Raw genomic sequence first — 12,692 nt, forward strand, 5'->3', positions numbered from 1 at the left:
AATAGTGTGATATGTACTTAGTGGTAAAGAGTAAGTAAATATGACTATTATAAAACAAGATACTTCTAGTACCTTGATGTGTTTTACGCCACAGCTGACAAGTTTATTTGGCTGGTACAAATCCCAAGAAACATCAAATATCTGTAAACAAATCAGATTCATAGTTAAAATACTTATTTTCAGAATCACTTAAGAATCCTGTCCAAAAGACCAAATAGTACCCAAACCCTACCTATTATATAATAATATTCTTCAATGAATAACCAGAATCCTATACTTTAAAATCTTATAAGAAGTAAACACACAAATGATAAAGAACAAAAACTATTTCTTTGTTCCTATGAACTTAAGAAGCAACTAGTGGAGTAACAATTGACAACTCTATTTTTAATTTAAAAAATTACATCCACAAATAACAAGAAGTGCTCAACAGAACTAAGGCATGAGGCAGGTACCTGCATAGTTTCTACAAAAGAAAAGATCTGAATACGCTTAATACATACAGCTAGAAACAGAGAACATTTTTATAGCTTTCTATCATATAGAACTACTTACATAAAGAATCCAAACATTTATTTTACAGTAAAAGTTCTGTCTTAATTTTTTTAGCTTTCTTTATCATTTATGGGTCAAATAAAATTAACTTATACTTAAATTTTGGAGAGCCCCAGGCTTCATTCTTTTCTAAGATTTCATAAATGCTACATATAAACCCTTTTCTTACAAAAGCAAACAAGAAAAAAAAAACCCCGAAGAAATAAAAATGCATCACAAACATGTACTTTAATAATATAGAAAATTAAAACTAACATTTGAAAAATAATTTCATAGCAGAAAAGAACAATTCTACTATCTGGCAGTTTTCACGTTTCTTTGACACTTGCCAGCAAAATCACGTAAAATGCTTACTAGCTCTAAAAATTTACAAAGTGATACTCTTCAGTGATAATGAAAAAAGAACACATTTTATAAATGAATGTTTCATAACTCACAGATTATATGAAAAACATACTGATGCAACTTTAAACCACAAAAATACTTTAAAAAAATTCCAATGCTAGTATCATTTAATAGTTTATTTACTAAACCCAAAGTACTAATGTGTGTAATGCTTTGATCTAAGTAAGTCACAATACACAATGGTTTACTAAAATATACCTAATACTTAAAAAATTATCTAAATTGTGTTTGTGAGTGTGTAACAAACAGGTCCCTTTGAGAATCTGTTGAAAACCAAGTTTATTTTCCAAAATGCAAATACACAAAAATTTTTCTACACATCTTTTACAGATTCATAGATTCACCCAAAATAGAATCAATGACTATATCTCCTGTGCCAGTTTAGGTTAGAACTTTACTCACACAAAAAAATCAGACATTTTTAAGTGTTTATGAAAAAATTTTGATGTATAACAGTATATCATATTTAATTAAAAAGCTGACTACAATGTAGTCTTTATATTAATTTTATACAATTTGGAATAAGAAATATATATATATATATATATATATATATATATATATATATATTTTTTTTTTTTTTTTTTTTTTTTTAATTAAATTGTCTTTTTAAAAACTTTATTGGGGAATATTAGGGAACAGTGTGTTTTTCCAGGGCCCATCAGCTCCAAGTCGTCATCCTTCAATCTAGTTGTGGAGGGCACAGCTCAGCTCCAACCAAGTCCAGTCGCCATTTTCAATCTTTAGTTGCAGGGGCATAGCCCATCAACCCATGTGGGAAATGAACTGGCAACCTTGCTGTTGAGAGTTCACGTTCTAAACAACTGACCCATCCAGCTGCCCCTCCGGAAGCTCAGCAGCAGCTCGTTGTCTTCAATCTAGTTGTGGAGGGCGCAGCTCACTGGCCCATGTGGGAATCAAACCAGCAACCCTGTTGTTCAGAGCTCACACTCTAACCAGCTGAGCCATCTGGCCGCCCAAGAAATATATTTTTAACAAGTTTCCAAAGTAAAAAAGTTCGGTCTCTAAAAAATGTAACACTAATACATAATTTTAAATTCACATATGAAACATTTTTCATCTTAACTATTACACATGTAACAAATTGGTAAACTAAACTAAACAGATCCTAGGCATGAACCATTCAATTTTTAAATTGAGGTTTCAATAACATAAAATTTATCATTTTTGCTGAAGCAAACAATGGGTTGAAAGTTTTGTGCTAACGCTATACATATTGAGTCTACAACACATATGCAGTCTACAATATTATGGGTATTTACAATTGTACTTTAAAATTTAATTACATATGAACTACCTGGCATTAACAAAACACAGAAACATAAAATCCCCTGACTTTGGTCTTTTCCCATCCAGTACCCATTAGAAACCCCGAAGAGTGTACTTACTCTATCTGTGTGACCAGGAGCCATAGATAACATTTTCCCCCTTTTCCAATCCCAAACACAAACTGCATTCTTTGAATCGAGTCCAACTGAAACCAAGCGCTGAATTATGTCCAAGAAGTCCAGAAGGGAATATAAAGGCAAACAAATAAAAAAGTAACCAAATTATAAATGGCAAACAAATTCTATTCATGGGTATTATAAACATCAAAACTTACACATTTATATTTTATAGACCTCATAGAAAAAGGCTGGATATATTTCATCTTGTTAATATTTGCACAGTTCTTCACATTTACAAACAGAAGAATGACTTCCATTTCTAATAGTAGGATTGACAAAATACCCTAAGCATCTCTCGTGCCAAAAAACTAAAAATGCTAGATAAAATGTAAAAACATCTTTTTTAAAAGTACTGCTGAGCTGTAAAAAAATTAAGAAATCTGAGAACAAAGTCATTTCCTATGGGAATCTTGCACAGTAAGAGAGTTCCTAGATTTACTTTATTCTACAGGTATCAGCCAAATCCTGGCAACCCTGTTTTTTGTTTTGTAGGTTGCAGAGCAAATAGGAGATAACGTTTGGGACCTGCCCAAGGTAGAGATTTGAACTGCAGACCTCTAACTAAAGCAGTGAACTCCTCAGAGTAAGGGAAAACAAGAGACCATCCCTTTTAAAAGAAGGGGTGGCGATGCATGAAGGGTGATAAAAACCACCCTGCAAATGTGTAGCCACCAGCAGCCTTCACGGGGCTGTAATACCCAAATCCACATGAATGATGAATCCCTCAAGTGGAAATGTTCATTCAATGTGGTCCTAAGGATTGCAGTCTTCAAGCGTCTTCAACAATGTTGCACAGACAAGTATAAATCCTATGTGGAAGACTAGAACTTTAATCCATCCCTCAAAGAATTCCTAAAGGTAACAATCGATAAAAATAAACTTAAAATTAAAAATAAACAAACAGTCTCCTCCCAATAGCCACAGGACATAAGGGCTCTGAGTGAGAATCAGCAAGTCACAATAAACAGCAAAATCAGTCCTGCAAAACATCAGACATTGGAATTATCAGATTGTATAAAATAAGTTTAATGTGAACAGAGAAATAAAATTAAGGCTTCAAAATACCTTCATATGAGCAAAGAAGAGAAGACTACAAAAAGTAAACAAGCAGATTTGAAGAAGCAAACAATTTTTAGACATGATAAATAAATGAAATTAAAAACTCAGTGGAAGAATTGAATAGGAGATTAGAGGGAGGTGAAAAGACAGAGTCGAAAGGAGGATACAGTGAGACAGAAAGTATGAGAGAGGTTAAGAAACATGAAAGATGGACTTCTGGCCGTGAATGAGTATCAGGGTCTGAAGCTGCCATCTGCCATAAACAACTAGAAAACTGTACAAACTACATGAAACAAATGTTTTCAGACATTCACAATAGGAAGTAAAACACTGAACCATGAAAGAAGGGAAAACAAACAAGGGGAGTCCTGCAATTGCCCCAGCCTTTATTAAGGAGTCAGTTTCCAGACTAGCACAGAAAGGTGGTCTTTAAAAAGAGCCCAGCAGACATGCCGATTTGAGAACGAGAGCCTGGAGTTCAAAGAAGCAAAAATGGCTAGAATTTGCAGAGCAGAGAAAAAGTTCCAGAAAATCTGTTTATGGGTCCTCTTGAGAACACCAATCTTTACATGCACAAAGTGAAATCCTGAGGCTAAGCAAAGTACAAATTCTGTGAAAAAAACAATTCCTAAGAAGCCAAACAACTCCCAGAGATCACAAAGGGTCAGGATCACTCAATATTTAATTTACACATATGAACGAAGAGCACCCAAATAGTAAATGTGTAAATAAGATTTTTCTTGTTTAGTTTGATATTAAAACTGTTTTTAGGAAAAAATAAGTTATTACGGGGTTTATAAAATATGTAGAAATAAGATGAATGACAACAGCACAATAAACAGAAGAGAAAGGAAACAGAATACATATATTTTTCCATATCCTTTCCAAGAGTACATGATGTTTCATTAAGATCACAAAATTTGGAATCGCAAAATAAGCCTAAACAAATTTTTAAAAATGAAAATAAAGTATGTTCTCTGACAAAAACAGAAATCAGAATAATAGAAAGTTATGCAGAAAAATCCTCCAAATATTTGGAAACTAACAATACATGCACTTCTAAGAAACTGAAGGGTTAAAAAGAAATCACAAGGACTAACCCATAACACATATTTTGAAAAGCACTGGTTTAGAAGCAGAGGTTGCAAACTAAAACTTTCAGGCCAAATTCAGCCTGCACGCTGTTTTCACTGGTCCATAGCCACATGCATTCTTTTACCAGCTGTCTATGACTGCTTTCACATACAGTGCAGAGCTGAGTAGTTGCCACTGAGACCATACAGCCCACAAAGCTTAAACTTATTTACTATCTGATTTGTTATAGAAAGTTTATCTCTCACTGGTTTAGAGCATGCACTCTGGTACCTGACTGCCTAGATTTGAACACCAGCTCCACCTCTCACTAAACTGGATGACTTTGGCCAGTTATTTAAACTCTCTGTACCTTAGTTTCCTCACCTATTAAGGGAAGATAATAAAAGTAGCCCATAGGGTTAATATGAGAATGAACATACAAGGTGTGATAAAAAATTACGGTCAGTGCTGCTGCCGAGTGCCATCCAACGGAAAGGCAGGGATCTTTAACATGAGAAGCGGCATGTCAAACCTTAGTAACAGTGTGTGACAAGTTTCAACTTGTTCAGTGCAGTCAGTCAGGTGCAAGCTACGATTGAGAAAAGGTGTGTTTTAAAGTATGCCGTAAATCATCCTCCATCATGACAATGCTCCGTGTCACACATCACTTCTGGTACAGCAATTTCTGTCAAATAAAAACATGACAGTGTGTCCTCATCCACCTTATTCACTGGATGTGGCACCATGAGACTTCTGGCTCTTCCCCACAGTCAAAATGATTCATGACATCAAGGCAGCCATGACAGCACAACTAAAGACACTCACAAAAGAGGACTTCCAGAACTGCTTCAGAAAGTGGTATGAATAATGGGATAAGTGTGTTCAAAGGAAGGGGGAGTATTTTGAGGGAGATTAATGGCAATGTGTCTTTTACCGTATTAATTTTTTTTTTATTTAAACACTCACCATACCTTTTGATCATACCTTATATATACATATAAAATGGAGTTAGAAGAGTGCCTGGCATATAGCTCATGTTACATAATGCTTAGTATCATCAGTTTACCATAACCATAATTAGTTTTAAGAAGCCAATGCCCTTTCCCTATCTGAATGAGAAATGTCATCTAATACCTAGTTAGAAATAAGTTTCAGCAAGTAGAATTACTATTTAAATCCCACATGGGTAGAGTGAATGGCTCACATAAAAAGATAGAGAATATAATTTCTTATGGCTCTCCAGCAGATCAGACCAGTAAAAAACTCAAGTGAACAAGAGATGATTTGCGACTCCCGAGAGTCTAACATTTGGGAACTAATTGGTATCAGCAAATATCCACCTAAAACAAAGATATCTACCTCTTGCTACAGTATACTCTAGAGATTTAAATTTCACAAGACAAGTATAAAGTTAGTGATAGTCAGAGGGGTTCTGTTCTTTCAACCAATGCCTCTTTCTCTCTGGTTCAGCTCATCATACACACATAGCAAACCACGATTGCCAAAAGCTTTAAAACTCCATGTCTTTCAATAGAGCATCAAAGCATCTAAGCTCTGTATAGACCCTGGCAAAACAGGGTGACTCATGAGCACTTCCTTTGTAGCCCTGATAAACATATGGCCAAAATCAACCTCTCTAAGCACAGGTTAAGCAACAGCAGAAAGGAAAAGGTAGAGATAACCAAGTAAATACTGCCTCCTTTCCTACCTTTTATGTTTTTACATAATTATTTGTTTTCACATTTAACCCAGCCTACGTAGGTGAGGAAGAGAATAAAGAAAGTTTTCCAGTAAAAGTAATGCTTGAACTACATCTTGGAAGACAGAGTAAGAGACAGTCGGATAGAAAAGTAAGAGAAAGTGCATTTCAGACCAAAGGACACCAAGATTGGACATGTCATGGTTCTTTCAGGAAAGAGCCACTATTTCAGTGGCTGAGGAGAGAAGTGCCAACTGGGAAGTGGCAGGAGACAAGGCTGGAAAGGTAGGCCAGAAGCCAGGAGAAAGAGCTCTGTTTTTTTTTTTTTAACAGAGTTGGAATATAGAGTGAATTCAGTTTTAAAAGTGCAATATATGGTATATCTATATGACATTCAAGAAGGGTATATGGAGCTAAAGAGAGAAGCTGGGGCCAACTGTTAACTAACATGGGAGTTAAAATCATGGATCTAGATAATCACCTAGAGAGAATAAGTAAAGGAAAAGGAAAGGAAAGGAGAGGAAAGGAAGGAAAAGAAAGGAAAAAAGAAAAGAAAAGAAGGCTTACAGATTCCTAAAGAACACTGACATTCAAGAAGTAGACAGAGGGAAAGGTTCCTTTAAAGGTAACTAAGAAGTAACAGTCAGGACGTCATAAAAATGGTGGCGTGAGGTGAGCCTCTTGAAATCTCCCCTGGAATTTACAACAAATCGAACAACTAAAACTCCACAAAGGACTCCCTGCACAGCAGACAGGCAAGACAAAGTGGCCCACTACTGAATTCACCTAAAGGCGGGCGAATCATGTGAGCAGCAGGGGAGGAGGAAAGGGAGAAGTGCGGAGGTGGGGCCACGTGGGCGCAGGACGCAGACCTAGCTCAGTGCTCCAAGCTCGCTGCATCCCGGAACTACCGCAGCTGCGGGAGAGGGAAGAACTCGGACTGCTAGGGCTCCACTTATGGCCCACAGGGCTGAGGGGGCAGCATATAACACGGCTGAACCCAATGCTCACGGCAGAGACCTCGGAGAAAAGACTGAGGGAAGAAGGCTGAAAATGGTGGTTTAAGCCCTCACTGCCGAGCAGAGAACGGAAGCCTTAGGGACTGAGACTAGCCCACCCCTCCCTATACACAGACACACAGACCAATGGAATACAATTGAGAACCCAGAAATAAACCCACATAAATATGGACAGATAATTTTTTGACAAAGAAACCAAAACATACAATGGAGAAAAGATAGCCTCTTCAATAAATGGTGCTGGGAGAATTGGAAAGCCAAGTGCAAAAGAATGAAATTAGACTGCCATCTGTCACCATGTACCAAAATTAACTCAAAATGGATCAAAGACGTAAATGTAAGACCTGAAACAATAAACTGCATAGAAGAAAACATAGGTACTAAACTTATGGACCTTGGGTTCAAAGAGCATTTTATGAATTTGACTCCAAAGGCAAGGGAAGCAAAAGCTAAAATAAATGAATGGGACTATATCAAACTGAAAAGTTTCTGCAGAGCAAAAGAAACCATCAATAAAATAAAGAGGCAACCAACCGAATGGGAGATTTTTGCAAACAACGCCTCCAATAAGGGGCTAATATCCAAAATATACAAGGAACTCATACAACTCAACAACAAAAAAACAAACAACCCAATTGAAAAATGGGCAGAGGACTTGAAGAGACATTTCTCCAAAGAGGACATACAAATGGCCAACAGACATATGAAAAAATGCTCAACATCATTAATCATCAGAGAAATGCAAATAAAAACCACATGAGATATCACCTCACCCCAGTCAGAATGGCTATCATCAACAAGACAAATAGTAACAAGTGTTGGAGAGGCTGTAGAGAAAAAGGAACCATCATACACTGTTGGTGGGAATGCAGATTGGCGCAGCCGCTATGGAAGGCAGTGTGAAGGTTCCTCAAAAAATTAAGAATAGAATTACCATATGACCCAGCAATCCCTTTCCTGGGTATCTACCCAAAAAACCTGAAAACATTTATCCATAAAGACATGTGTGTTCCAATGTTCATTGCAGCTTTATTTACGGTGGCCAAGACATGGAAACAACCAAAATGTCCTTTGATAGATGAATGGATAAAGAAGTTGTGGTATATATACACAATGGAATACTATTCAGCAGTAAGAAAAGATGAAATAGTACCATCTGTGACAATATGGATGGATCTTGAGATTATAATGCTAAGCGAAATAAGTCAGACAGAAAAAGTAGAGAACCATATGATTTCACTGAAATGTGGTATATAAAACTGAAAACAACAACAGAACAAGACAAACAAATAGAGGAACAAAAACACACAGACATAGACAATAGGGGTTACTAGAGGGTAAGGGGGGCTCTAGAAGAGGGTAAACGGGGTTTAATATATAGTGATGGAAAGAGAACTGACTCTGGGAGGTGAACACACAATGTAAGATATGGATAATGTATTACAGAATGGTACACCTGAAATCTATGTAACTTTACTAATAATTGTCACCCCGATAAACTTTAATTTAAAAAGAAAAAAAAAGGTAACAGAAAGGCGAAAAGGAAACCAGATAAAGAAGCCTCTATCCAGCTTCCCAAATTCCTCTCTGATCCTGTTTCCAAACAAAATCTTGGTTGTGTCTATTAATTGAATTGGAAGTATTTATTTAAAAGTTCTAAATATTCTAGTACACACTAAATATTCAAATAAAAAATATTGTAATCGACATAACTAGGCTCATCCATGAGTTTCTGTAATTACAAAACATATTCAAAGAATGGACAATTAAATTTAAAAGATTCCAGTATGGGGTCTTTGTGAGCTCAGTGTTCATTACATAAGAATTTTTACAAGGTTATAAAGTAAAAATCACAGACTGCAAAAGTTGCAGAACTTAATGGAATATATATTGGTCAAATCTTACATAAAGCCATTAGAAGTTAGGATCTGGAAGAATAGAAGAAAATTAAAAAAATAATACAATAGGCACTTGAGATATGTCTAGACACCAAGAGATTGCTGAAAGGCCCTTGGAAAAAATCAGTGAACTCCTCTAGTATTTTTGTAAAAATGACCCTCTTCATAATCATGCATCAAAAGTGAAATGTAAACTATTTTATTTTGTACCAGCATATAACTGACAATTAGGTTAAAAATATTAACACTTTATTCTTAGTTCATTCTATAAATTAGCATAGTTGTAACTATAACTTAGAGTTGTTAAATATGAAAAATGTGCTTTTATAAATTATAGTTATATTTTCAAGATAAAGTACCAAATTTCCCATCCTCTCTCTCCCCCATTTACTATGAAATTTTAGTCCCTGTTTTATGTTTATTTATATAACTAGCCTTTTTAGGCCCTAATTATTCTCAATAAGGAAGACTTCAAGTATTAACCTGGATAGTCAATCCATTTAGAAGAAACCCTCTGGGAAAAGAACATTCAGCATTACTACCAACAGGGAAACTCACTCATTGGACAAATCTTAATTGATCACTTACAGTTTCAATTCTAGTAGAAAATGCAAAACTTATACAGAATTTCCTAGTTGGTATCTCATAGTTTATAGATATTACTGGATAGATATGTTCCAGAATATAATTTTTAACTAGAGCATTTTCTCATTACCATAATTTCAGAGATATCCTTCTTAACTTAATCTTCAATTGCTGGCAGTTCCTTTCAAGCTTTAACTGTACTTAAGATGGATGAATTCCTTTTAAAATATAAATAACCATCTCCTAAGTTCCATGTTTGGGAGGCAGTAGAGCATTGCAGTTAAAAACACGAGCTTTGGAGTGTGACTGACCTGGGTTCCCGCTCTGGTTCCATTTACTAGCTGTGTAACCTGGGGCAAGTTATTTAACCTCTCTAAGTCTCAGTTTCTTTATCTGTAAAATAGAGATAATAATAGTATCTATTTCATAGGGTTGTGAGGATTAAATGAGATAATGTAGGCTTAGCACAATGCCTGACACTTAGTAGGTGCTCAATAACTTTCAGCTATTATGTTTTTATAAGCTTAAAATTTCTAAGTAACAGGTTCTCATGAGGATCTGTAATAGTAAAATACATGTACCCAAGACTTTCTTATAAATTGCTTAAAATAAGTGAAATTAAAAGCTTTCGACTGAAAAAAAAGCTATGGGCGTGTTTTCTCCCTGTATATATTAAAGAAATTCCTCATCAATGCAATATATTACATTTACAAAAGGCAATCTTGAAATTAAGAAGAAAACATATTTAAAGTATATAAACACTTATAGTTAAAACATCTTGGATTTCATTAACACCTTTAGTAAATGATTTTTAAAAACAACTTTGTAGGCTTGTGTTGTAAAATAGAATGTCCTGTGAAGTAGGTAAAGATTATTCTCTTCCTTTTAAAATAGAAAATAAAACTGACATGAGGACATTAGGGGACTAGAAAAATAAAGCAAAAATGGGACACAAATTAAGGTCCTGTAATTATCAATCACTGCTATACAGTGATATTAAACCTAGAAGCACATTTTCCCCCAAATGAGTGGTTCCAATTAAGTCTTTATAGATCGCTTAACAGACTCTTGTAAGAAATTTATATGTATCTGTGCTACTCAAAGAAGCTATTCCTCAGAGTTATAAATAAAATAGCTATTGACTATCATTTTCAAGAGAAAAGATCACAATGTAATCTGCTCTGGTTAAATCTAGATCTATTAAATTACTTTTAATGAATTGAAAAGCAGGTAACAACTTTTTTCTAAAAGTTAAAATGATTTTTAAAGTCTTATTTCTTAACATAAAACTTTTAAAGACTATAAATTAACCACATCTGCAAAATCCAACTTCTTACCACTTCTTAAATATGTTTTAGATATAACAAGTTCCATGAAAGCACCACAAAAAAAGCTCTTGGCTTGTTTAATTTTTTTTTTTTTAACAAATCATTGACTAGAAGCAAATAATAAATCAGGAAATGATTAGTAAGTGGAATGAATATTATAACCTTTGTTTTTAACTTTGATTTTTGTATAAAAATATCTCATAGGAATTGCCTCATTATTTTCAATAAAAAATGTAATTTTAATAGAAAGCTTTAAAATAACTAAAAATTAAATGTGTATAGCTCTACTTAGAGAAACTTAATTTTCCTAAGATATCTTCCATCTGTCCTATCAACATACGCGACCTGGAAAAGTTATACGTAAAATTTTCTAAACAACCAGGTATTATTCCACTGAATCAGAATCTCTTTGGCTTTAATAGTTCAACTGAAAAGTTCTTGATAAAATAAAATAAAAACTCTTTATTGTTCTTATTTTTCTTACATACATCTACCACCCACCCTACCTACCCACCTCCACCCTTGAACAAGTATTTTTAATCTTCTTTCCAATTTAATATTTATAAATTTATAATCATTTCTTATAGTACACATTTTAAAAACATAATTTAGAAAAAGAGAAAACAATTATCACATACCTGTCCCTCTAAGTCAAATGCTAAGCAAGCTATACCATGTGTATGAACATCCTTCAGAATTGATATGGTCTGCACAGTGTATGAATCCCAAACGCAGATATAGGGCTCTTTCCCAACTTGTCCTGTTGCTACCAATATTCGTTCAGGATGCAAAGCAAGGCTGCAAAACAAACACATAGACTTAAAATTGCTTACAGAGCTTTTGTAGTGTTTGGTGTATATAACAGTTATATATACCAATATGAAAAATAGATTGTAATTATTTATCCATTTAAAATAATGTGTATTTAAAATAACATCTATTAAAAAATGCTAAGAATTACTACCTCAGTAATACATGTGATAAATAGTTAATGAAGTAATCCTTATGATATAATGTGTTTAAACTTCTCAAAAAGAAGTCTCACAAGGGATCAATTGAACAAATCAGTCACAACCCTACCATATGCTATTTTCTCATTGGGTATTCATCTCTTTTTAAGCCCCCTCTCCCATTTTACTCTTTTATTGAAGTCAGACCACATCTTAGTGTCCAAAAATAGCATTTAGTAGCACTATGATAGCATTAATATTCAATTACAAATCACATCTTAAAAACAGAAAAGTTATCCATAATTCACAGAAAGTAATCTATGAGTCTTTAAAAACAAGACAAAGACCTCACAGTTGGAAATGGTTTATGTACAATTAGCAGAAGGCAGGGAATTAATATAAATTTCTCCTCGATAAATTTTTCTACAAGTAGATTTAGATGATCAGATTCATCTTTGGAAGGGAAAAAAATCACTCCTGGCATTAGGGAGGAGGATGAACTGAAAGAGGGAAAAAAGTTATGAGGGTATTAAAACAGAATCAACTGATTGGATGTAGGAAGTAAGGGAAAGGAAAGGGTCTAAGATGACTCTTGGGTTTCTGGTTTGGACGGATGGCTTGGGGTGGTATTCATCAAGTCAGGGAATGTTA

The 12,692-nt window shown here is 34.5% G+C and overlaps 1 protein-coding gene across 15 annotated transcripts in view; it reads right to left on the reverse strand.

Moving 5' to 3' along the window:
• The window catches only part of EML5 (EMAP like 5), a 145,889-nt gene that overhangs the window by 105,451 nt on the left and 27,746 nt on the right, over positions 1 to 12,692 (reverse strand). For all 15 annotated transcript variants that reach the window (XR_012494562.2, XR_012494563.2, XR_012494564.2 and 12 more), the window contains exons 2-4: positions 11,730 to 11,889; positions 2,370 to 2,468; positions 73 to 141 (exon numbers count right to left, since the gene is read on the reverse strand). Coding sequence is in view for 12 of the 15 variants with exons in the window: in XM_019744585.3 (XP_019600144.2) it covers positions 73 to 141; positions 2,370 to 2,468; positions 11,730 to 11,889 (328 nt within the window). In the remaining 3 variants the exon portion in view is untranslated. The remainder of the gene's footprint in view (positions 1 to 72; positions 142 to 2,369; positions 2,469 to 11,729; positions 11,890 to 12,692) is intronic.

The sequence above is a fragment of the Rhinolophus sinicus genome, chromosome 3 (genome assembly GCF_057876585.1).
Source record: "Rhinolophus sinicus isolate RSI-liver-muscle chromosome 3, RSI-T2T, whole genome shotgun sequence".
Taxonomy (NCBI): domain Eukaryota; kingdom Metazoa; phylum Chordata; class Mammalia; order Chiroptera; family Rhinolophidae; genus Rhinolophus; species Rhinolophus sinicus.